The sequence below is a fragment of the Pinus tabuliformis genome, chromosome 9 (genome assembly GCF_031772625.1).
Source record: "Pinus tabuliformis cultivar Carrire ecotype Pingquan chromosome 9, CPIR1, whole genome shotgun sequence".
In the NCBI taxonomy this organism is placed as follows: domain Eukaryota; kingdom Viridiplantae; phylum Streptophyta; class Pinopsida; order Pinales; family Pinaceae; genus Pinus; species Pinus tabuliformis.
In genome coordinates, this window is record NC_142307.1 from 1,421,354,748 (window position 1) to 1,421,381,221 (window position 26,474).

General features: G+C 40.9%; 2 protein-coding genes across 4 annotated transcripts in view; both read right to left on the bottom strand.

The window, feature by feature from the left end:
* Window positions 1-26,474, bottom strand: part of LOC149153869 (phosphoglycolate phosphatase 1A, chloroplastic-like) — a 295,703-nt gene that overhangs the window by 59,923 nt on the left and 209,306 nt on the right. For 2 of the 3 annotated variants that reach the window (XM_089439669.1, XM_089439667.1), the window contains exon 9: window positions 17,317-17,416. In XM_089439669.1, the coding sequence (XP_089295795.1) occupies window positions 17,317-17,416 (100 nt within the window). Of the gene's footprint in view, window positions 1-7,276; window positions 7,870-17,316; window positions 17,417-26,474 lie in introns of those variants that run through there. The other variant, XM_089439668.1, reaches the window with a different exon arrangement.
* LOC149153870 (uncharacterized) lies at window positions 8,103-15,203 on the bottom strand. Its single transcript, XM_089439343.1, has 3 exons — window positions 15,038-15,203; window positions 8,903-9,044; window positions 8,103-8,774 (listed from the first exon to the last, which is right to left on the bottom strand). Exons 1-3 carry the CDS (start codon window positions 15,201-15,203, stop codon window positions 8,312-8,314), a joined length of 771 nt encoding a protein of 256 aa, XP_089295469.1. The 3' UTR covers window positions 8,103-8,311.

Genomic DNA, 26,474 nt, shown 5'->3' on the forward strand with positions numbered 1-26,474 from the left:
CAACTTTGTAGTCTGGAAGGCCAGGATCTTGTCCATTCTAGACAGACATCGCCTCAAGGGCTTCATCACAAGAGTGATAGTTGTCCCAGTTGACCTGGTAGCTAATGAAAGGTTTGAGGAGGCAATGGCGAAAGCTAAGTGCATCATCCTTGATGGGGTCAAGGATCATATGGTACCACATATTACCGAGAAGGAAATGGCAAAGGAGATATGGGATGCCTTGAAGACATTGTATCAGCAGACTTCTGTGCAGAGGAAGATGCTCCTGGAGAATCAGCTAAGAGCATACCAGATGCAGAAGGGAGAGCAGATAGAGGTTTTCCTCGGTCGCTTGAAGGAGATCCGTGACCAGCTAACTTCCATAGGGGCCACGCCAGATGAGGAATTGATGGTGAGGACTGCACTGAACGCAGTTTCCGAGGATTGGGAGGTATTTGTCCAGAGCATACTGGGCAGGACGAGTCTTCCAGATTGGGAAGAACTGTGGGCGGCTCTTCGTCAAGAAGAGATCAGATGGCTGACCAAGGCGGGGAGTAGCGGCAAAGGGGTCAAAATCAAGGCAGAGGAAGAAGAGGATGCGGCTCTAGCATCTGCGGGGAAGCAGGAGAAAAGGAAGAAGAAGGACCTCTCCAAGGTCAAGTGCTTCCATTGTGGGGAACTGGGTTATTTTGCGAACCAGTGTCCAAGGAAGAAGAGTAAGGGAGAGGCCTTTGACTCGAAGGCAATGCCAGCGAGGGCAGAGAAAGAAGTCGAGGAGGATGACGATTGTGCCATGAGTGCTCATGTGCCACTTGAGAAGAAGTGGGGAGACATCTAGTTGTAGTCAAGAGGACTACAGGCGATGAGGGGTAGGATCCTCGAGGTACCCAACCTCTTGGGTTATACCTTGCTACGGGAACCCCGAAGAGGAGTAGCAGGACTAGTGGATGTCAGTAGAGACTGAAGCGGATGAGTCAGCAGAGAGTGCTACAGTGCAAGAGTCTCGAGACAGCGCGACGCTGGCAGGCTGCAACAATGCGAGAGGCACGGGAGTGTTGCACCAGTGCAGGATGGCACAGAGAGGTGTGCAACAATGCGAGATGCAGGGAGTGGTTGTAGTAGCGCAAAGGTCAGTAGAGGGAGCACTTGTTAGCAGCAGAGCGAGCTTTAGCATCGGGAGTGTCTCTAATCTGACAGGGATGTCAGAGTTGGGTGGATCAGTTACTTACTTCTCAGTAACTAAGTTGTAGTGCAACAGTTAGCAGTGGCAGTGCTATGGGCAACATGATGCAACATGATGAGAGGGGATGCAATGCAGATGCAATGCTGGGAGGATGGACCACCAGCAGCACAGATGCAAAGGGAGCTATTGTACAGATGCAACAGTGGCAATGACAAGGCCATGGGCAGCAATACAGTATGCAGTAGTGCAGATGATGTTGGGCGAGGAGGCCTAGCATCAGCACAGACATCGGTGCTAGATAATCAGGGTGATACTCAGTGTGGAGTATTATTAGAGCACAGTCCTCCCTAAGAGGGACTGTTGATTTGGAGTAGCATCGGATGTGCTCTAGCCATGAAAATTGGTGGAGAGGCTAAAGCACATGAGATCTCCAAGACCCAGAAATAGTTTGGGCAAATTCTAACCGGTTTGGGAGATATTAAAATAATTAATATTTTTAATGGAGTTCCTAAGTCTAAATTTAGGAAAAATAAAATATTAATGGGTATTAATATAAAACTGGATTAGAAGGTTCCAAAAGTCATGGATCAAGCCAATCTAATCTTAGTTGTTGATTAAAGATTTAATCTCGACCATTGAAGGACCAACGAGAAAAGTATAAGAGGAGGCTTGAGCATCAGTTGGAGATTACACCAGAGTGATCAGTCATTCTATTCTCTAGAGCGGGGTTTGCAAAGAGAGATAGAATCAATGATCAGCAACGAGGGGTAGTGAATACATAACGGAGAGGTAAAATTCGTACCAAAGAGACAATGCAAAGCCTGAAGAGGTTGACGCAGAGGCAGTCGGGTGCTACGCAGAGGCAGCCAGGAGCTGCACAGAACCAGGAGAGGCCAGCGTGTGAGACGCAGAGGGTCTAGGGGCTGACGCAGATGCTAGCAGAGCTGACGCAGGGCCAAGAGGCAGCGATAGAAGGATTTTGTGGGACAGACTGGATGTTGGTGAGCTGGATAGGGTGATGCAATCCCTATCAGAGTGACGCAAAGCAGTGGGAGCTTCAATTGTTGTTGTGGGATCGTTCATCTGGTGATTATTCAGCCGCAATATTTGTCTACGAGGAGAGGTACTACTACCGAGGGCATTCTCTGTTGGGTGAGCCATTTCTGGCACCCTGGTTATATTCTGAAAAATGCATAATAATAAAACCCTCTGAATAGCTGCACCAGTTTTCCCGCATTGGGTTTTTCCGGGGACATTGGTCCAAAAATAACAGTGTCACTTATGTGCTTGTTTTCTTTCAGTTGATGATTTGTAGATGTTGATACTGTACTTGCGTTTATTTTCAGTATTTACGAGATAAATAACTTTTTAAATAATTAAACAAGTAGGAAGAAATAAACCAGATAGTATAGGAAGAATTTCTAATGGGTTAAACTTAGAAATTCAACACCGGGTCTGCCATGAAATGCATCAGTCCTTGCTTTATATGAAAGGTGCCAGATCAACAGTCTTGACATGATCAGTGAAGCAACAAAGGAGGAAGAGCTTTATAGAAGGAAAGCTTCAGTATTCTGGGTAATTGGTTGAGTTTCTCTAAGCTTATCATCTGCTGCATTGTGTCATCTTCATGGTGAAGGTCTTTGATGTCTGATCTCTCATTTTGGCAAGTCAAAGTGTTGACTTCAAATGCATTTGTACTATCTATCTCTCTGTTGAACTATTGAAGAATATAAGAAGAATTGATTAAGGGTTTCCCCACATTGAGGTTTGTCCCTGGCTGGCGCCACATCTTGTGTCCTCTTGTCTTGGCTTGTCTTCTACTGTTTATGTTTATGTTCTATCTGCACTTTACTATCATGTTGATGTGAACATAAAACATACCAAAATTTAACAAAGATGCACCTGGTTCACCATGCCCAACTAGCCCCACAGTTATATCATACACATGGCAGATAACCCAGGACCTGTATTATGATGTGGCATCAACTACACCATCATCCAAGCCATTGTGGATGGTTTAAAGGCATCTGTGATCTATTTGGAGACCCATGAGGACACTTAAGTGCCCCCCACACCATGGAGAGCACCACAGGTTTACTATTTGGAGAACAAGGGGCCAACCCCTTGTCCACTACTTTTGGGAGTCCTATTTCACATTTTGGCACCTATGGACTTCATCAGGTCTCTTCTAGGGCCCAACGACATGTATTATTGATCATTCGACCTCTTGAGAGGCTTATTCTTTTGATTATGAGCTAGTTTGGTGGGCTTGTCACCAAAAGTTAGTTATTTTGCACATTATTTTATTTTAGGCGTTGTATTAGGCCTCATTAGGCAAATCAAATTCATTTGGACATGTATAAATACAAGTGTTGTGATTTCATTTTAGCATCATCACTTGGATTTGGACTTGTATCTCTTTAGAGATTTTTGCTATCCTTCTTGGAGGACGAATTTTTGGAGCATGGAATGAATTTGATGTTTGGGTTATTTTCTCATGTCTTGGAGCTTCTTGAATGGAAAATTTTGAATGGTTGGATATATTCTTATATATGTAAGTGCAATTTAATGCTACTCTTTCTTTCTATTTTTGTCACATACATTGTTGCTGAGATTTCGCTATACTAGGGCTAATTTGTTGCATCAAATTGTGCGAAGTTGTGGAAATTGTGTTCTAGATAGTGTTGCTTCATGTATGGGCCATGTACAATGAATAAATGTTCCTATGGATGTTTCATTACTAAAATTCATCTTGATAAGCCATCAATTTTGCAAAGTGAAGTATAAAGTCTTTGAAGTTGTTTTTATTGTTGCCCTAATGCTAAGCAAAGTTGTCTTTGAGGCCTCCTTGACCTAGAAAATCCAAAAGCCCATAGTCATAATTCTACTGACTCCATCTTCCCATAGGATTAGCCATTGGTCTAGCATAAGGTGATCACCTTAAACCTTATTTCTTCTCTTCCCTCTTCTTTTCTAGGCCTAGCCCATTAGGTCTCCCAGGGCATCATTTATCTCATAAACCACCCACTCAAAAAAAATGATCTCTTGGCATTCTCTATGATGGTGTGTCTCCTAGTTGCCCTCCAATTTTGAAGAAATTCCGACAATGGGATTTTGAGATATCTCAAGCCCTACCCAATTGATTGAATCTTTCCCTTGGTCTCCTTAGGCTAGAAACCTCATTGGGACCCTCATATTGCCTTGCATTAAAAATTCTTTCTTTGGTCCCTTTCTCCCTCCGAGATAGGTCAAGCATATCATTGGTTGCCAAACCCTACCCCCTTGACCTAACCCCGAGTCCACTTGGTCCTGTGTGGTCCCATACACCATTAAGGATAATCCTTCAAAGATCACTTGGAATCCAAGTCTTCACAAGAATTATAGGACATAGGAACCTCCATTAAAAGATACATATCTTGAACCTAAACCTTGAAATTCTCCTTAAGCCCTTCCTTGAGAGCTTTTCAACCTTGCACTCCAACGCAAGCAAGCCACATATTTGAGCCTCTCTTGTGAATAGGATTCCAGGATCACCCCTCACTCTGTCATTGGTTCATCCATTTCGTGATCCTTATCACAACGGGTGTCCTCCCATCGGTGAAGGTCCGTAAAGAGTAGGGAGCCTTAGCGGAGGTGACAGTGGGCTATTGCTCCATTTTTTCCCTTAACCTAGTAGTAGCCCTTCAAGGATCCCCTTTTAGGACCCCTGCTAGTTTGACTCTTGAGCGGTAACACTACCTACAGTGAAAAAGAGGTTGAGTTCCTCTTCAAGGATAAATATCAAAGCTCGTGCAGATGTGATATGGCTCTATCGTCACTAAAGATCTATGTTTCTAAAAGCATTGATGCCATGCATGATTTAAAAGACTTGGGTATTGAAGATCATCCTTGATGAAATCCATTGCTACAATAATTTGTTGTATTGGATTTATTATTTTACCTAATATGTTTAATTTATTGTGTTAGAGTAGGTTAGAATGAATAAACTCTTTAGTATGAACATTATATTTAGTTGTGCTTCTATTTACTTTATTGATTTCTGCATTTTGATTTTTGTTTTGGGAATAAAAGTAAGATGATGCTCACCTGTTATGTGTTCTTGTTAATTTTAGGTATGTTCTATGCTTAGAGAAAGTTATTTCAATTTTCACAGTTAGCTCAATATCTTTTCCAGATTAGCAATCACATCAGCATTAAAGTAAACTGCAGATAGAACATAAACATAAATCGCAGAAGACAAGCCAAGACAAGATGACACAAGATGTGGTGCTAGCCAGGGACAAACCCCAATGTGGGGAAACCCTTGATCAATTCTTCTTATATGTTCTTCAATAGTTCAGCAGAGAGAGAGAGATAGTACGTTTACAATAGAAGTCAACACTTTGACTTATCTAGGTAAGAGCATAGATCATCTCTAAGAAGATGATATATGAGATCAGTTGAAGACATGCTGCTTCAACTGATTCTCCAAGGTGACTCCACCTATTGTTGTGCTACATTTTGTCATCATGCTGCACCTCACCGCGCTGCACCATGTTGCACCCATCATCACTATGTTGCATCTCATCACGCTTCATTAATCATGACTATACCCATCATTGTACTGCATTATGTGCCATTGCTGCACCATGTTGCCATACTGACCTATGTGTTGGCTGCACCTTGCTTGCTTGTTGTCCCTAGCATGCTTGTTGTCCTTAGCATGCTAGCTGTCCCTTGCATGTTCGTTGTACCAATACATGTTGCACTAAGTATCATGTTGTTGTCCCAATATTAGTTTGTTGTCCCTTGCATGCTTGCTGTAACATTGCATGCTTGGTGTACTTGCTGCTAAGCACCATACAGTTGTCCCAATGTTAGTTAGTTGTCCCTTGCATGCTACTCTTCTTCGGAGACAGATGCTCCGCTGAAACCCCGATAAACACTCTGATAGCTCTTCAACTCCAATCCACCCCACGAAAAACCCCAGCGTCAGCCTCTAGGAACTGCGTCAGCCTTTTCTGCCCTTTGCGTCAGCTTTCCCAGCAGTTCCGGCTTCTGCCCTCTGCATCATCTTTCCCGACAGTTCCGGCTTCTGCCCTTTGTGTCATCTTTCCCAGCTGTTCCGGCAATTCCTGACAATTCCAGCTGTTCCTGGCAGTTCCAGCTTCTGCCCTCTGAGTCAGCTTTCCCGGTTGCTCTGGCAGTTCCCGACAGTTCCGACTTTTCCCGGCAGTTCCAGCTTCTGCCCTCTGCGTCAGCTTTCCCAGCAGTTCAGACAATTCCCAGCAGTTATGGCTGTTCCCGGCAGTTCCGACTTCTACCCTCTACGTCAGCTTTCCCAGTTGTTCCGGTAGTTCTGACTTCTACCCTCTAGATTAGGGCAGCGTTATCCCTTAGGATCTCTCCTCCTACTAAAACCCAAAGACAAGTAGAGAGGAAAAGATCCCAAGTGTGTTGAAATGACTTGAAGTCCACCTCTATTTATACTAAAACGTTGAGCACAAGTGGGGTTTATTTGGTTGTTGGCCAACCTTGACGAATTGTCCCATAACACAAATAAATTCATATCTCCATGAATACTTATCGGAATCGGATGATCTTTAGATCAATCCTACACCTCTCGATGAGAAGGATCCAAGAAAAATATCATCTTCCATTAACAAGATGACCCACATGGAGTTTGGCCCTAGTTGCCAATTTTAACAGTTCTTCCTTTGAGATAGAACGCTACCAACTGGTTTCCATGTTTCTTTTATGCATTGATTTATTGTTATCTTGGAAAGGGACAAAGCACTTGTGTCTTCATCCCTCTCCGTGTATCTATATATCTATATATTGATTCTTTAAGACAAGAATTGGATTAGGTAGTAATATTAGGTCAAGTCAAAAAGTCAAGTTCAATCCAAATTCCATACCAAGATTAGTGTATTTAAAGCAGTGTTGATAATATCGGTATCGGGAAAATATCGGCGAGGGTCCGGAAAATATCTTATCGGAAATATCGGCGAAAATATCGGCAAAATATCGGCAAATATCGGCAAGCATAAAAAATGCATAATATATTCATTTTTTTCAGATTTCTAAACATATAAAGCAATAACAACATGAAATAAACACATTGGCACATAAATATGAAGAAAACACTGATATATATGATGTCAAATAGAAATGATACATCAAACTTCAAAGGCGATACCAAATCCTGCTGATCCCTGATAGTGATAAATTGATAATTGTCCAATCAAGGACTCAAACAAAAATTAAAATAACATCACATACCCTGCTGATCCCTGATAGTGATAATTGTCCAATCAAGGACTCAAACAAAACAACATCACATATATAAAAGTTTAAAAGTATTTCATCATCATCAGTTATAAACTTATATGTAGCAAAAGTTGCAAAACAAATAAAACTAGCAGCTATCTATCTGAGACCATTGGCCTCTCCCTAGCAGCTTTCTTTCTGTCTTGTTCAGCAATTGCTTCACGAGCTTTTTGTATAACCTCTGCACTAGAAACCATACAAGGCATCACATCTGCTGCATCATATGCAGAGAGTTTAGCCAGATGGTATTTCAATCGTGTAATCCCTCCTGACATCTTGGTCCCACACAAGTTGCATGATATATATGCCTGATTTGCCCCACCAACAGCCTCCCCATACTCCCAAAATGGGTCCAAGGCTTTTGGCATATTTGACATTTGTAGTGAACTAATTCAAACCTAGGGCACAAAAAAAACAAAAAATTGGCATTAAATGAGTATAACTATACAGTGCCCAGCAAACACTCAAGAAACTATTTTAATTTTTAAAGCAACATCTTCATGTTCAGAATTTAAACAACAAAAGCAAGCATAAAAAATGCATAATATATTCATTTTTTTCAGATTTTCAAACATATAAAGCAATAACAACATGAAATAAAGTTTAAAGTTTAAAGTTAAACACATTGGCACATAAATATGAAGAAAACACTGATATATATGATGTCAAATAGAAATGATATATCAAAGGCGATACCAAATCGTGCTAATCCCTGATAATTGTCCATTCAAGGACTCAAATGTGGAGAACCAATACAAAATAACATCACATATAATAATAAAAGTATCTCATCATCATGAGTTACATGTAGCATAACAAATAAAACTAGCAGCTATCTATCTACTGCCCTCTCCCCCTTTTACGGGAAAACATGATGGGCTGTTTGTCAGGCCTGCCCCTAGTAGTAGAAGGCCCTGACACTGCCTCTGCACCTAATGTCAAATAATGAGTGATAGGCATGGAGCTATGCTCTCCTATATCTATAGCAGATGGTGTTGATGCTGATGCTCCCGCAGTGTCCTCCTCCAGCTCCTCCTGCTCCTCCTCTAAGTGTTGCTGCTCCTCTGACTCCGAGTCCTCCTCTTGCTGCCCCTGCTCTAATGGATCATCTGCCACTGGCTCCTCCAACCATGAAGGTGACTCCTCCAATATGGGCTCCTGAGACTCCACCCTCCACGGAGACAATACATCAATATTGTCTAAGGAAATGGCATCTGGATCCACTGGTGATTCTATTTGCCTCACTCGAAGTCGGATGTTGTAATGCACATACACCAAATCGTTGAGGCGTGCGAACTCCAACCTGTAAGAGTGTCAAAAAAAGTAATGAGTCTTGACTCTTGACTCTTGACACTTGAAGGTCATAAATTAAAAATTAAAAATTACAATAAGTGTAATTGCTCAACTGAAGGCTTGAGTTCAAAGTTATACCTGTTGCGCTTTTTGGCGTGTATTTTCTCAAATACACTCCAATTGCGCTCACACCCTGAAGAGCTACATGTTTGACTCAAGATTCGTATAGCCAAATTTTGCAAATTTGGTGCCCGTGCACCATAGCTTCGCCACCAAAGATCTACAACAAAATAATGAAATAAAAAATTCAAAAACTTAAAAGTTAAAACATAATTAAATTCAAATTTCTAATTTCTAATGAGTGATGACTTGTCACTTACGTGGCATGAAGAGGGCCCTTTCCTTAATGGCATCATCAAAGCCAAATAGGCCAACACAATCCTGATAACTCTGTACCTCGCGCTTGATTTTGCTACGAAGCTCAGAATCAGGTACCATCCTCTGAATACAGGTATGGAGCCCTTCCATCACCTCGCCATCAAAACGAAACTTGCATTTGTATGCAAATGCAGGGTTGAGGAAGAGTGTTGCTGCATGAATGGGTCGATGAAGCATCCCTGTCCACCGACTATCGATCACATCCCATAACATCATCTGCCTATTAAGGCCAGCAGAACCCTTGTCTGCATAATAGGAACGAATGGCCTCCTTGGCCCTATCCATGCCCTCATACAAATAAGGCATTGCAGGCTTCTCTCCATCCACCAATCTAAGAACCTTTACTATAGGTTCGCTAACTGCACATGCTTCTTCTACTCCACGCCAAAATGTCTCAGAGTACACCATTTTTTCAATGGCTTTCCCATCAGGTCTCCTGCTGTATCTACAACCACGCCAATCATTAGACACAAACATTTGCTTCAACTCGTACTGACATCGAAGCAAAGACTGAAGAGTAATAAAGGTTGTGGCAAAACGTGTGATGGCAGGACGCCGCAACTCCTTGTTTCTAGTGAACCTCCTCATAAGGCTAAGAACCAAAGCATGGTTATAAATAAACTTGGGGATGCTCCTAGCCATATCAACTGCCTCCTTGATGAAGGAGAGTTTCCCCATATCCTCAAGCAACAAATCAAGACAATGCGCTGCACATGGAGTCCAGAACAATGTGGGATGCCTCTCCATAAGCATTCTGCCGGCAGACACATAATTCGCTGCATTGTCTGTTACGACTTGCACCACATTCTGCACACCAATCTCCTGAATGAACCCATCTAACAACTCACATATCGTTGCTGCATCTTTGATATGTTCTGATGCATCCAACGATTTAATAAACATGGTACCTTTAGGACAATGTACCAAGAAATTTAGAAGGGTCCTACCCTTCCTATCTTTCCAACCATCAGACATCACTGTGCATCCAGTGACTTCCCATGTCTGTTTCAACTCCGCCAATCTAGAGTTGATGTCCTCTTTTTCTGCTTGAAGAATTGGCCCCCGCAACTCCTCATATGTGGCACTTTTGTACCCTGGGCCCACAACAGCAATAGCATCACACATTGGTTGCCAAAATGGATTGGTTTTTGTGATGCTGAGAGGTAAGTCGCTCCAATAAATACACCTCCCCATGACTCTATCTACTTCTTCCTTCTCCTTTTTTTTGACAAGCGATTTTATGCCAGGTTGTGCTCCAGCTCCTGTTCGTGGAACAAAAAATGATGACCTCGCATTCACACTAGCATGTGATGGTGTGCCAGTTGTGGAGCCCCTCCCACTAGCGCCAGTAGGGCCACTACCCTGAACATCATAATCAGGAGAAGATATCCCAAAGGATCTACCTGCACGTTCAGCTTTGTTTCTTTCCGCCTCTTCCTTCTTTCTGTCCTTTTCTTCAATTGCCTCAAGAGCTTTTCGTATAAGCTCTGGACTAGAAACTCTACAAATGCCAACATCATGTCCAGGGAGTCTAGCAAGATGGTATTTCAGTCGTGTAACCCCACCTGTCATCTTGTCCCCACACAATTTGCATGAAAGATATGCACGATTTGTCCCACCATCAAGGATCCCATACTCCCAAAATGGGTCCAAGTTTTTTGGCATATTTGTATTTTGTAGTGGGCTAACTCAAAAGGAAACCTACAGCACCAAAAAAAATTTGGAATTAGTAACTTAATAACTTAATAAGTAACACGAATTTACGAAATTCCATGGGTGCAGGTCTCAATATCAAATCCTCATTCTTCAAAGACAAATGGAATAAACTTTAACAAAGTTCTATAAGAAAAATCCAAAGGTCTTGAAAGAAAATTAAATTTTTAATAGCCTAGCTTTTAAAAATTAAAAGTGTAAGGATAGATTCTAAAGGCTAAGTCTATATGTCGTAGACAGTCTTGGAATAAGTTAGGAATCTGAGCGGCTGAGCCAAAATAGTGTTAGATGGTGGCTCTTGAACCATTGTATAGACTCAAAAGCAAGCGCCATTGATTTGGAAAAAAAGTGAATCTGCTAAAGATTGAAACTGTCAAAAGGTGAGAACTATTTCTTTGAAGTTTGAACTAAGTTCAATAAAGCAATACCGTATTACCGTGTTTAGATGTTTTTTAACTTTTAAGAACACTAAAAAATATAATACTACCACATATGCCATGTCCTCAGATTTATCATTTAACCAAGAAAAACTTAAAAGAAAATGTGCCAATGCCTGTAAAGAAGATCCCAAACATTCAAATCAACTGCCAAAATTCTCATAACTTCATCCCAGAACTACATTCTCACCATTAGAGGTTGCATATCATGGCTATCCAGACTCACTCAGAAATTATTCTTCAAACTCAAAGTATGATCCATAAGAAGAGACCTCAACAGACAAAATTAGTTGCAACAATGTCAAGTAAACTGTAAAACCCACAGGTTAGATCTCTTAGTTTATTTTCAGGAACTCTGGAGTCTGTTTATTAAATGGAGTGAGATAACTGCTATGTCATCTTCATGAATCCACTGTAGAACATTTTTTCTGGTAGCTGTCTTCTGATAAGTTTTTCCAGTAACTTAATACAGAAATTCAGCCTGGAGGTTAGTATTTATGCAGGTTGTCATTGTACTTGGAAAAATCAGCAGTTACAGGATGAGGCTAGCAGATTAGAGCAATAGAAATCATTCAAAAGCAGGCTTATATACAAGATATTGCTCAAAATCAGTGTTGAGACTGCTCATTCTACAGTAAATTCAGAGTATTGATGTATAAGGGCAGTTCCATTGGTAGCAGGTTCCTCAGGCAGTGGTCTCAAAACATACTCTGTAGGCTGTTTCGATGAATCAAGCGTTTTGGACTTTGTATATTCCATGTGGCATGTTTATGATAAGGATTTTACATGGGTTATGTTTATGTGGGTCAGCTACTCCTGAATGAAAACAAGTTACAGCAAAGGGAAGAGAAAGGGTGTGAAAATAACATGGAATTTTCTTGATGATGAGCTACATACTTCCCTTTACCTCCAATTCAAGTCTTATCACGTTGCTATTTGAAAGTATAGGCACTTACTCTTCGTTGAATGATGAAGATCACCCTTCTGTGACTGGTTACATGCAGCGTTCATTTGGAACACCAGTAATGGAGGATGCAAACCATATACTCAAGATTCTATTTACACTGTTTTAAACTTTTATACATGCATTATTTTCAAATTTTGTCATTCTAAAATATGGGTAATATGCAAATTAGTGTGTAGATTTGTTGCTATGAAAGTGATGTGGGTTTATGAGATGCGGTTAAATACAACAGAAGCTCAAGCAGTTAGAAGAAATATCAATCAACTTAGGGCATACGTTATGTGTGCAACAAATTTGGTAACTGTGAGTCGTGACAGATCTGACCACTGAAGCGAATATATATAAAGTTTAAACGATGAATTAAGTTGTGTTTAAAGTTTAAACTTTATACTTGATACATACGGCTGTAATACACGCTCACAATCCCCAGAAAATTTTGTAACAGCAACAAATAATAGGTGGACCGTGGAACAAACGCAAGGCTAGTTTTGATGCTGGTGTGTCTGGTTGTTTAAGCCTTAAGGGTATCCAGTTTACTACAAACAAGAAAATTTACAAGCACATCTGCAATGTATTATACAACGGTTATAGTATAGCGCATAAGGCAGACGTCAAACAATCCCACATGGAATTCGTTGTTGATTATAACGCTGGGGCATCCGGCATACCTGTAAAGTTGTAACTTGTAAACCCTCCGCAGCAGCCAAAGTTCAAAGATCAAACCCTCCGCAGCCACCGTTCGCAGCGTCTCCAGCTCTCACGAAAGTTCGAATGGCTCATTGACGTCAAACGAAAACCCTAAACCCATTTTATAAAGTCTGCCGGCGATTTTTATGGTCGTCTCGCGCTATTTAACAAAATATCGCCGAAATCTCGTTAATATCGCGATAAATTCAAAATCAGCAAATATCGCGATATATTCCAGCCGAAATTTCGTTTGCATGAAAATCTCGCGATATTTACGATTTTCGCCGAAATATCGGCGATATTATCAACACTGATTTAAAGTATCTGCATTAGTAGTGATATTGTGATTCGTGAGTGATGTTGATAATCAAAGTATGTTGCAAATAAAACGAACGTTTTAATTAAGTCAAGTCTTGTTAGAAAATTTACTTAAATTGAAGCATTAATGTTGACAATCATGAAAGAGATGGTAGGTCATATAGCTATTTGAGAACTTAACTCTATTTAGACTTCATATGGTCATTTTAAATGTATTTTTAATTGCACAATAATCTTCTTTTTTCGCAAGGATTTCTGGCACTTGTCATATTTCATATATGGTACTCAACGTCAACCCATCAATGCTCATTATAATACTGAAATGCAAAGAACATCAAACAAGGCATGCAATAGAGATAACAATCCAATGAATAGTCTCTCCTTCACCTTATTCAATTTTATTCATAATTCAATGAAAGACCAATTGTATATTTGTAATGATTTTTTTAAGATATTCTTATGAACACCCTTTTGAAGATCCTATTTGCAGACCTTGATTTAAGACATTATGTGATATTGAAGAATTTTGAAGATTTATACTATGATGGCATAAAGAGACTTAAATTTGTTCTCTCTCTTCTTATTTTTGTATTGCCGCATTTTCCATCCAACCATACATAACAACACTTCTTTCATTCTCCCATGATGAATGTGAATGACATGTTTGTGCCCCTATCATTAATGGAATAGTCCTAGATTGTGAGATGTGTCAGGTTGGGGTCCAACCAAAATTGCTATAGTGGAGTTGAAATGGTGGGAAAAAATGGCTACTGGATGAAACACTTGCACAAATGAAACAGATACCCCTGTTTGATTAGATAGAAGGGTGTGGAAAGCACAACAAAAGAGGATGACCTTATAGCTAAGGACAGCCTATTATGCATGATAGATCCACAAAAGGAAGAAAGAACATGTGTAAAGAGGCTCGCATGGATCAACTATATGCCAAGTTACTTTCATCATATTTTCTGAAGTGTATGAGAATCACAATTGTTAAATTTTAGGTATGTTCTAAGAGCAATTTATTTCAATTTTCACAGTTAGCTCAATATCTTTTCCAAATTAGCAATCACATCAGCATTAAAGTAAACTGATAATAGAACATAAACATAAATCGCAGAAGACAAGCCAAGACAAGAGGACACAAGATGTGGCGCTAGCCAAGGACAAACCCCAATGTGGGAAAACCCTTGATCAATTCTTCTTATATGTTCTTCAATAGTTCAGCAGAGAGAGAGAGAGAGATAGTACGTTTACAACAGAAGTCAACACTTTGACTTATCTAGATAAGAGCATAGATCATCTCTAAGAAGATGATACATGAGATCAGTTGAAGACATGCTACTTCAACTGATTCTCCAAGGTTTCCTTCACCTATCATTGTGCTGCATTTTGTTATCATGCTGCACCTCACCGTGTTGCACCATGCTGCACCCATCATCACTATGCTGCATCTCATCATGCTTCATTAATCATGACTGTACCCATCACTGTACTGCATTATGTGCCATTGCTACACCATGTTGCCATATTGACCTATGTGCTGGCTGCATCTTACTTGCTTGTTGTCCCTAGCTTGCTTGTTGTCCCTAGCATGCTTGTTTTCCTTTGCATGCTTGTTGTTGCATGCTAGTTGTAACATTGCATGCTTGGTGTATTTACTGCTAAGTACCATACAACTGTCCCAGTGTTAGTGAGTTGTCCCTTGCACATTGCTCTCCTTCGGAGACAGATGCTCTGGCTGTTCCGACAGTTCCCAGCAATTCCGGCAGTTCTCGTAATTCCGGTTGTTCCCAGTAGTTCCGGCAATTCTGGCAATTCTGACTTTTTCGGCAATTCCGGTTTTTCCCAGAAATTTCGGCAGTTTCGGCAATTCCGGCATTTCCGACAATTCCAGTAGTTCCGACAATTCCAGCAGTTCCGGCAATTCCGACAGTTCCCCGCAGTTCTGGCAGAGAGAGAGATAGTACGTTTACAACACCTCACCGTCATAAACATAAATTGCAGAAGACAAGCCAAGACAAGAGGACACAAGATGTGGTGCTAGCCAGGGACAAACCCCAATGTGGGGAAACCCTTGATCAATTCTTCTTATATGTTCTTCAATAGTTCCGCAGAGAGAGAGAGATAGTACGTTTACAACAGAAGTCAACACTTTGACTTATCTAGATAAGAGCATAGATCATCTCCAAGAAGATGATACATGAGATCAGTTGAAGACATGCTGCTTCAACTGATTCTCCAAGGTTACTCCACCTATCGTTGTGCTGCATTTCGTCATCATGCTGCACCTCACCATGTTGCACCCATCATCACTATGTTGCATCTCATCATGTTTCATTAATCATGACTGTACCCATCACTATATTGCATTATGTGCCATTGTTGCACCATGTTGCCATACTGACCTATGTGTTGGCTGCATCTTGCTTGCTTGTTGTCCCTAGCTTGCTTGTTGTCCTTTGCATGCTTGCTGTTGCATGCTAGCTGTCCCTTGCATGCTAGCTGTAACATTGCATGCTTGGTGTATTTGCTGCTAGGTACCATACAACTGTCCCAATGTTACTTAGTTCTCCCTTGCATGCTGCTCTCCTTTGGAGACAGATGCTCTGGTTGTTTTGGCAGTTCCCGGCAGTTCCGGCAATTCCGGCTATTCCCGGCAGTTCCGGCAATTCCGGCTTTTCCGGCTTTTCCGACAATTCCGGCTTTTCCCGGCAGTTCCCGACAATTCTAGCAGTTCCGGCAGTTCCGGCAATTCCGACAGTTCCAACAATTTCGACAGTTCCTGGCAGTTCTGGCAATCCCGGCAATTCCCGCAGTTCGGGCAATTCCAGCTATTCCTGATAGTTCCGGCAATTCTGACTTTTCCCGACAGTTTCGACAGTTCCGACTTTTCCCAGTTGTTCCTGGCAATTCTGGCTTCTGCCCTCTAGATTAGGGCAGCATTATCCCTTGGAATCTCTCCTCCTACTAAAACCCAAAGACAAGTAGAGAGGAAGAGATCCCAAGTGTGTTGAAATGACTTGAAGGCCACCTCTATTTATACTAAAACGTTGAGCACAAGTGGGGTTTATTTGGTTGCTGGCCGACCTTGACGAATTGTCCCATAACACAAATAAATTCATATCTTCATGAATACTTATCGAAATCGGATGATCTTTAGATCAATCCTACACCTCTCGATGAGAGGGATCCAAGAAAAACATCAGCTTCCATAAATAAGATGACCCACATAGAGTTTGGCCCTAGTTGCCAATTTTAACAACAATGAGTCTAGTATATTGTGCACTAACTTAGTCTCCTAGAGACATGGCACTTAGTGTGACTATGTTGTCAAAGCACATGGGCACATGGGCACATGATAGTTAGGCCATAAAAATATTTGCAATCACGAGGAAGGAAGACAGTGGGGTTGGTTATCCAATTTACTTAGAACATGTTGTGGAGGTAAAATCCACAACGTACATGTACCTCAAGACAAAGTACCACTTTAAGACCTAAGGAAATGTTGTAGGGTCTTTACAATATATCATGTCCCCTAAAGTATATGTTTCTAAATTCAACCCCTGATTACATATATATTGTGTTAAGTGTATTGGTTAGACGAGTTAGTTGCATAGGTGCAACAACCCACAACTTCTTTTGTTGTACAAACATTTTGAAGAAGAGAAATGTGTTGTCTAGTGCTTTCATACAAAATACCTTTGTACAATTTGTATCTTTGTCAAAGTTTGTGCAATCACATATTGGCCAACCAATAGATATTATAAATATCCAGACAATGCACAATGGTAATCTATCATAACAAGTAAAAACCAAATGCCAATTTCAAATTGAACATTACAAAAATTAAAAAGAAAAGAATATTTACTCGCATCAACTATTTGAGAACCATAATGTCAATTACAATGATTTATTCAAGACAATTCTTTGAAAAACAAAGAAATTATTGAGTATATATATAAAGAGTAGAAAATGTATAGATGCATACACACTTTTTTGAAATATAATCCATCATAAAAAGTGACGGTTTTCCTACAACAAGAGGCTCCTTTTGAGTAGATCCCTTTATTGCACCAACCATTGAACCGCCTCCTGCACTTTCATAAATATAATCAGCGATCTCCTCTTTTACATGCACCAGCAAGAAGGCACTTTGTACAATTTTAATCGATAATCTCTCTCTTTATTTGAGTGAGTGCACATGCTCATCAATATGTATATACTATTTTTCTAATCCTCTATAACTTACACATTATGAGGAGTTGATATCTGCACAGTTAGACAAGAATGAAAATATTCAAATTTCACGCACAAAAAGGGAAGAATAGGAGGACGAAGGAAACTGCTACAATTATACACATCTGTACATTCTACTTTCATTATATATAGAAAAGGATAAAAATGTTGGGAGTTAAGATCTACCACTAAAATTTACAAAATGGGTTGGATAATTCAGGACTACCATTAAACTGCATAAAAGTATTCTGTTAATTGAGAAGTACCAATATAAAATACATGTTTGACTGAGTTATGATGAGCAAATCTCATCGATTTATCCTTGCTTATAGGAAATTTCCCTTAGTCTGTTGATTGTACACCCTTTCCAACAAAGGATGAAAAATCCCTTTGGCTCTATGTCGTTGGGATCTTGGTAGGGATTTGTGAATGCCAACAATGGATTTCTCTAACCAATGGAAATACATTATGTCTTCAAGGAAGAAGATTGTTGGGTGTTAAGGAGTTGAGTGAGATGTTGTTTAAGTTGGATGAGGATTTGAAGGGTTGAATGGTACAAGAATTTGTCCTTCCCACTTAAGTGTGCAACTTAGTTATGAGAAAGTCCCATGAGTTATATGGAATTTTTCTATAATAAAATAACATTATGATAACACCCCTAAATGGACAAAGGGAAAGAAATCCAATGAAGGAAGGAATAAATAAGAGTATATGTTGGAGACAATTCCTAGATGAGTCTCCAACACTATAGGCTTATTGTGCAATTGAGTTATAATACATTTATAGGTCCTATTTGTTTTGGAACTTGTGAAATGGTAATGGAGTACCTTCCTATAAGACTATGGTACAATAACCTATTGTAATTGAGGTTGTCTTTGCTCATGAGATTCTTCATTCATGCTTTTGTTTGAAAGAGGATAGTTAGATGAGATAGAAGATGTTGGAGCATGATGTTGAGAATGGATAGATTATAATACACCTTAGAGCATTTTAAGTAATCTATAAGATACCTGAAGTGTATAATTGGCTAAAAATGCAAGACTTGTTTTTACATTTTCAAGGCATTCTTCTTAGCAACACTGTGATGAGGATGTGAGAATTAGGAGCATGGTACAAATTGTCAATGCTAACATAATCTTGTTCATTGGGCTTGGAAGAGAAACAGATCTACTCGTTTTCCTTTTTCTTTCACATGTTATGGTTCTCATGTTTTTTGAATCATGTCCTATGGTTGAGTTCTCATTTTTGGAGGTAGTGTTGCACATCTGGAAATGATTCACCTTTTGGGGTTCTACATATGATGATGCATTTGCTTAGGTTGAATTGTACTTTTGAGGCATTTCACATATCCTAGAGACTAAGTTATGTAATTTTGGATGTGCAAATAAGGGTTTTGTAAGTGGTTTTAGCCCTAAATACCCTTGCTGTAATCAATATTTGTTAATGAGGAGTTAAGGCTGTTGTTCACTCTCAATTAATGACCGTTACTGCTCTTTTTACTTTATTGGTTGCATCCCGTATTGGCTGGTTTGGAGATGGTAATGAATTGGCATCTTAACAAGCTTATCATATAACTCTTTGCATTAATGTGGTTGATATGATTAGTGAGGTTCATGTTAGTTTTTGGTGGCATCGGATGTGCTCTAGCAATGATAATTAGTGGAGAGGCTAAGGCATATGACTTCTAAAGAACCCAGAAACCGTTTGGTGAAATTCCACCCGGATTGTATTTTATTAAAATAACTAATATTTTTAATGGGGTTCCTAAGTCCAAACTTACGAAAATTAAAATATTAATGGGTATTAATCAAAATATGAGTGAGAATGATCTAGAAAGCGGATCAAATCAAGTTTTAATCCTAGCCGTTGATTAGAGACTTAATCTCGGCCGTTGAAGTCTCAATAAGAAAAGTATAAGGAGGCTTGGGGTTCTGTTAGAAACAAACAGAGAGATTGAGGAAATCGATTTTCTGAGGTGAGAAGTTCTCAGGAGGAAAATTGATCAGGAATATCTTACAGCAAAGGGGCAGTGAGAATCCGGGAGAAGGAATTTCCAGAGAATACAAGGAAGAGAGAGGACAGAAAGACGTCCAGAGGAGGGCTGACGCTGGCCTACGCAGAGGCAACATAGTGAGTGAGGGGAAGTCGAGTTTCTACTGAGGGAATTCGAAGTTCAGTTGCCGGAAGCCAAGGTGTGAGACTGGAGGCAAGAAAGTCGATTTCTCAGCCAGTAGAGGATCCAGAGCAGAGAGGCAGCGTAATACCCAAGAGGGGTGACACAGAAGCTGCCCAGGGTGACGCAGTTTGACGCAGAGGCCATCAGAAGGTGACACAGAGCCTCCATAACTGAGGATTAGTCACTGATTCTCCAGTGACAGGGTCAGATTATTTCAACAGTCCTTTGTCTAGTATTTTCTCTATAAAGGATTGCTAGTTGAGCATCCTAGATTTGTATTCAGAATTTTCTCCTGCATAATAGAAAACCCTCAGAGCTACTGCACCAGTTTTCCTGCATTGGGTTTTTCCGAGGACTATTTTGTCCAAAAATAACTGTGTCATATGTATCTTGTTCTTTAGTCAGTTTTTTGTTTCGTGTAATCAAATATTAAAGTAGTGTAAGTTGCAGAAGTAATTTTCTTCAATATTCAGAGAATAACTTGATAATGTATATTAATGTTGACTTGGGGTAGCATCGGATGTGCTCTAGCCATGAAAATTGGTGGAGAGGCTAAAGCACATGAAATCTCCAAGACCCATAAATGGTTTGCGCAGATTCTAACCGGTTTGGGAGATATTAAAATAATTAATAGTTTTACTGGAGTTCCTAAGTCTAAACTTAAGAAAAATTAATAGTAATGGGTATTAATATAAAACTAGGTTAGAAGGTTCCAAAAGTCATGGATCAAGCCAAATCTAATCTTAGCCGTTGATTAGAGATTTAATCTCGGTCATTGATGGACCAACAAGAAAAGTATAAGAGGAGGCTTGAGGGTCAGTTGGAGAACATACTAGAGTGATCAATGATTCATTTTTCTAAAGTGAGGTTGCTAAGCAAAGTTGAATTAGTGATCAGCAGCGAGGGGAAGTGAGTATGAGGCAAAGGGGCAGGGACAATATTGGGAGACCAACGCAGAAGCAAAGAGAGCGAGAGCAGCAGCCAGTCCAGGCTACGCAGAGCCCAACAGAGGCAATGCAAAGCCCAGAAGGACTGCGTCATTCACGCAGAGGGCAGAGGGAGTGACGCAGAGGCTCCCAAGAGGGTGTACAGTGCCTTAGAGGGCTGATGCAGAGGGTCCTGGGGCACAGTGCAGAAGTCAGCAACAACGCAGAAGATTCAGAGGGTCAGAGACTAGAGTAGTCAAATTCCAATATTCATGGTATTATGTTGAACACAGTTAAGTTCAGTTAATTTTGGATGTTTTTCAGTTGCTTCTCTCAGCAACTGAGTTGCAGTGCGAAGGCAATGTTAACAGTGGTAGTGCTAGCAGCATAGCAGATGCAGCATTTGAGAGGGAATTGTAGTACAGATGCAGCAATGGCAATGGCAGTAGCAGTGGCAGTGTCATGGGCAGCAATACAGTAGCAACAACAGCACAGTGTTGGTGGCAGCAACAGTGTGGAAAGAGGATGCTTCAGAGACAAAGCAGCATGCAGTTGGACATTGTTGCTAGAGCACTTTCCTCGCTAAGAGGGAGTGTTAGTTTTTGGTAGCATCGGATGTGCTCTAGCCATGAAAGTTGGTGGAGAGGCTAAGGCATATGAGTTCTAAAGAACCCATAAATCGTTTGGTGAAATTCAACCCGTATTGTATTTTAGTAAAATAATTAATATTTTTAATGGGATTCCTAAGTCCAAACTTATGAAAATTAAAATATTAATGGGTATTAATCAAAATAAGGGTGAGAATGATCTAGAAGGCAGATCAAGTCAAGTTTTAATCTTAGCCATTGATTAGAGACTTAATCTCGGCCATTGAAGTCTCAACGAGAGAAGTATAAGAAGGAGGTTTGGGGTTTAGTTAGGAACAAACAGATAGATTGAGGAAATCGATTTTCTGAGGTGAGAAGTTCTAAGGATGAAAATTGAATGGGAAGATCTTGCAGCAAAGGGGCAGTGAGAATCCAGGAGAAGGAATTTCCGGAGAATACAAGGCAAAGAGAGGACAGAAAGACTTCCAGAGGAGGGTTGACGCTGGCCTACGCAAATCTGACACAGAGGTAGCGTAGTCAGTGAGGAGACATAGAGTTTCCGCTAAGTGAATTTAATGTTTAGTTGCCGAAAGCTAAGGTGTGAGACTGGAAGCAAGAAAGTCGATTTCTCAGCCAACAGAGGATCCAGAGAAAAGAGGCATCGTAATACCTAGGAGGGGTAAGGGTGACGCAGTTTGACACAGAGGCCATCAGAAGGTGACGCAAAGCCTCCAAAGCTGAGGATTAGTCACTGATTCTCCAGTGACAGGGTGAGATTATTTCACCAATCTTTCGTTCAGTATTTTCACTGTAAAGGATTGCTAGTTGATCATCCTAGATTTGTATTCAGAATTTCTCCTGCATAATAGAAAACCCTCAAAGCTACTACACCGGTTTTCCCGCATTGGGTTTTTCCGAGGACTATTTTGTCCAAAAATAACCGTGTCCTATGTATCTTTTTCTTTGCTCAGTTTTTTGTTTCATGTAATCAAATATTAAAGTAGTTTAGGTTGCAAAAGTAATTTGCTTCAATATTCAAAGAATAACTTGATAATGTATATTAATGTTGATTTGGGGTAGCATCGGATGTGCTCTAGCCATGAAAATTGGTGGAGAGGCTAAAGCACATGAGATCTCCAAGACCCATAAATGGTTTGGGCAGATTCTAACCGGTTTGGGAGATATTAAAATAATTAATATTTTTAATGGAGTTCCTAAGTCTAAACTTAGGAAAAATAAAATATTAATGGGTATTAATATAAAACTAGGTTAGAAGGTTCCAAAAGTCATGGATCAAGCCAAATCTAATCTTAGCCATTGATTAGAGATTTAATCTCGGTCGTTGATGGACCAATAGGAAAAGTATAGGAGGAGGCTTGAGGGTCAATTGGAGAACACACCAGAGTGATCAATCATTCATTTTGCTAGAGCAGGGTTGCTAAGCAAAGTTGAATCAGTGATCAACAGTGAGGGGTAGTGAGTATGAGGCAGAGAGGTAGGGACAATACTGACAGACCAATGCGGAAGCAGAGAGAACGAGAGCAGTAGCCAGTCCAGGCTACGCAAAGCCCAACAGAGGCAGCGCAAAGCCTAGAGGGACTATGGCATCCACGTAGAGGCAGAGGGAGTGACGTAGAGGCTCCCAGAGGCTGCACAGTGACTTAGAGGGTTAACGCAAAGGGTCCTGGGGCTGACGCAGGTCAGCAGGAGGCTAACGCAGAGGCCAGAAAGGCCAATGTTGAGCTTCAGTTGTGCCGGAGAGGGTTTCGTGGGACAGGTTTTCTAAATACCTGTTTCCGAATATAGAGGTATTGCTGCCATATATTTTTCTCTGTCGGGTGAGCCAGTTAAGCACCCAATTGTACTCAGAAAGACTTCATAACAATATAACCCTCGTAATAGTTGCACCGGTTTTCCCGCATTGGGCTTTTTCGGGGACATTGGTCCAAAAATAACGGTGTCACTTGTGTGCTTGTTTTCTTTTAGTTGATGATCTGTAGATGTTGATATTGTACTTGTGTTAAGTTTCAGTATTTACAAGGTAAATAACTTGTTAAGTAATTAAAAGAGTAGGAAGAAATAAACTAGATAGTACAGGAAGAATTTCTAATGAGTTAAACATAGAAATTCCAGCAATTAAAATCAAGTAGGTGAAGTAGATTCAGGTTTGCTGCAGTAGGGGTTCCTTGAGGATTAGGAATTTTCACATGGTATCGACGCATTGATTTTGAAATAGGAAGAGCAGATCCAACGCTGAGCAAAGAGGCCAAAAGCTGTACTTGACAGCAATTCGAATCCCCTTGAAGGGATTGCGCAGTCCTTGTCGGGAAGCAGAGATTCCGAGGAAATCTCTCTCTGAGAGAGTTGACAGAGAGGTACGATTTCCAGTTCGTGAGTTTGCAGAGGCAGAGGGAGTGACGCAGAGCCTTAGCGCAGTGCTTGAAGGGCGCAGTTTCTGTCGGGGCAGAAATCCGCCGGAAAAGAGCGAAGACACATAGAAGGGGAATTTTCTCCTCAGAGAACTTTTTGCCAAAAAGTTCGAATTTCTCACTTGTTGGGCAGCTGAGCAGTGCTAAGTAGTGACTAGAGGAGTCAGTTTGACAATTGGGTGAGATGGCATCGCATGGGCTCAGAGATCAGGATAGGTTGGAAGGAGCTTCCAACTATGTCATATGGAAGACCAGAATCTTAGTTGTTCTGGAGGAGTACGATCTCGAAGCCTACGTCAAAAGTGTTGTAGTTGTTCCTGCTGACAATGATCAAAGGAAGAAGTACAAGGCCGAGCAGGGGAAGGCGAAGAGGCTCATTCTTGATGGAGTTTGAGATCATGTGGTCTCACACTTGCAGGGCAAGGATACAACCCGAGAGATGTGGGAAGCTTTGTCTTCACTGTATGAAGGCTCTTCCGAACAGCAGAAGATGTACCTAGAACAGAAGTTGCAGCGGACATTGATGCAGAAGGGAGAAGGAGTTAACTCCTATCTTCAGCGTCTTCAGGACACTAGAGATCATATTGTTGTAGTGGAGTCCACTCCTTAGTCTACTGCAATGGTAAGGATAGCCCTGAATCGAGTCTCCAATGAATGGCAAGTCTTCGTCCAAAGTATATTGGGCAGGGAAAGACTACCTTCATGGGAGGAGAGGCGGCCAACCCTTCAACATGAGGAATTAAGGAGGGACCTGGTAAAGGTCAACCTCAATGGCAGTAGTGGGAGTGGCACGAAGACCAAGGAGGAGGAGGAGAACGCAGCTCTAGCATCAAAGGGACAGCAGAAGCCAAAGCAGAAGAAGGACATTTTGAAGGTGAAATGTTTCAGATGTGGCGAGATGAACCACTTTGCATCCCAGTGTCCTTTGAAGCAAAAGGATAAGGATGAGAAACATGATCCTAAGGCTACTTTAGCAAAGATTGACGAAGATGAGTTTGCCATGAGTGCCCATGCATCTCCAGGAGGGAAATAGGGCGATACTGAGTTGTAGTCGGGAGGATTACATGTGGGCAGGATCCTTGAGGAGTCCACCTTTTGGATCAAATCCTTGCTAGAGGAGCCCGAGATTCAGCAGTAGCGAGATGGACTTAGTTGTCAGATGATGCAGTGGATTGTTTGGAGAGACAGATGCAGTAGCTTGAGACTAGGAGTTGATCAGCACAGAGCAAGGTTGGCAACAGTGTGAATGGCACAGTGCAGAAGTCAACAACAACGCATAAGATTTAGAGGGTCAGAGACTAGAGTAGTCAAATTCCAACATTCATGGTATTATGTTGAACACAATTAAGTTCAGATAATTTTGGATGTTTTTCAATTCCTTCTCTCAGCAACTGAGTTGCAGTGCGAATGCAGTGTTAGCAGTGGCAGTGCTAGCAGCATAGCAGATGCAGCGTTTAAGAGGAAATTGTAGTACAGATGAAGTAGTGTTAGTGGCAGTGTCATGGGCAGCAATACAATAGCAGCAACAACACAGTGTTGGTGGCAGCAACAGTGCGGAAAGAGGATGCTTCAGAGACAAAGCAGCATGCAGTTGGACATGGTTGCTAGAGCACTTTCCTTGCTAAGAGGGAGTGTTAGTTTTTGGTAACATCGGATGTGCTCTAGCCATGAAAATTGATGGAGAGGCTAGGGCATATGAGTTCTAAAGAACCCATAACCCGTTTGGTGAAATTCAACCCGGATTGTATTTTATTAAAATAATTAATATTTTTAATGGGGTTCCTAAGTCCAAACTTAGGAAAATTAAAATATTAATGGGTATTAATCAAAATATGGGTGAGAATAATCTAGAAGGCGGATCAAGTCAAGTTTTAATCTTAGCCATTGATTAGAGACTTAATCTAGGCCATTGAAGTCTCAATGAGAAAAGTATAAGAAGAAGGCTTGGGGTTTAGTTAGAAACACACACACAGATTGAGGAAATTGATTTTCTGGGGTGAGAAGTTCTCAAGAGGAAAATCAATTTGGGAGATCTTGCGGCAAAGGGGCAATGAGAATTCAGGAGAACGAATTTCCGGAGAATACAAGGCAGAGAGAGGACAGAAAGACGTCCAGAGGAGCGTTGACACTGGCCTACGCAAAGCTAATGCAGAGGCAACGTAGTCAGTGAGGGGATGTCGACTTTCTACTGAGGGAATTCCAAGTTTAGTTGCCAGAAGCCAGGGTGTGAGACTGGAGGCAAGAAAGTCGATTTCTCATCCAGCAAAGGATCCAGAGTAGAGAGACAGCGTAATACCTAGGAGGGGTGACGCAGAAGTTGTCTAAGGTGACACAGGTGGATGTTGGGGCCATCAGAAGGTGACGCCATTTGACGCAAAGGCCATCAGAAGGTGACGCAGAGCCTCCAGAGCTGAGGACTAGTCATTGATTCTCCAGTGACAGGGTGAGATTATTTCACCAGTCTTTTGTCCAGTATTTTCTCTGTAAAGGGTTGCTAGTTGAGCATCCTAGATTTGTATTCAGAATTTTCTCCTGCATAATAGAAAACCCTTAGAGCTGTTGCACCGGTTTTCTCGCATTGGGTTTTTCTGGGGACTATTTTGTCCAAAAATAATTGTCCTATGTATCTTGTTCTTTGCTCAGTTTTCTGTTTCATGTAATCAAATATTAGAGTAGTGTAGGCTACAGAAGTAATTTGCTTCAATATTCAAAGAATAACTTGATAATGTATATTAAAATCAAGTAGGTGAAGTAATTTCAAATTTGTTGCAGTAGGGGTTCCTTGAGGATTAGGAA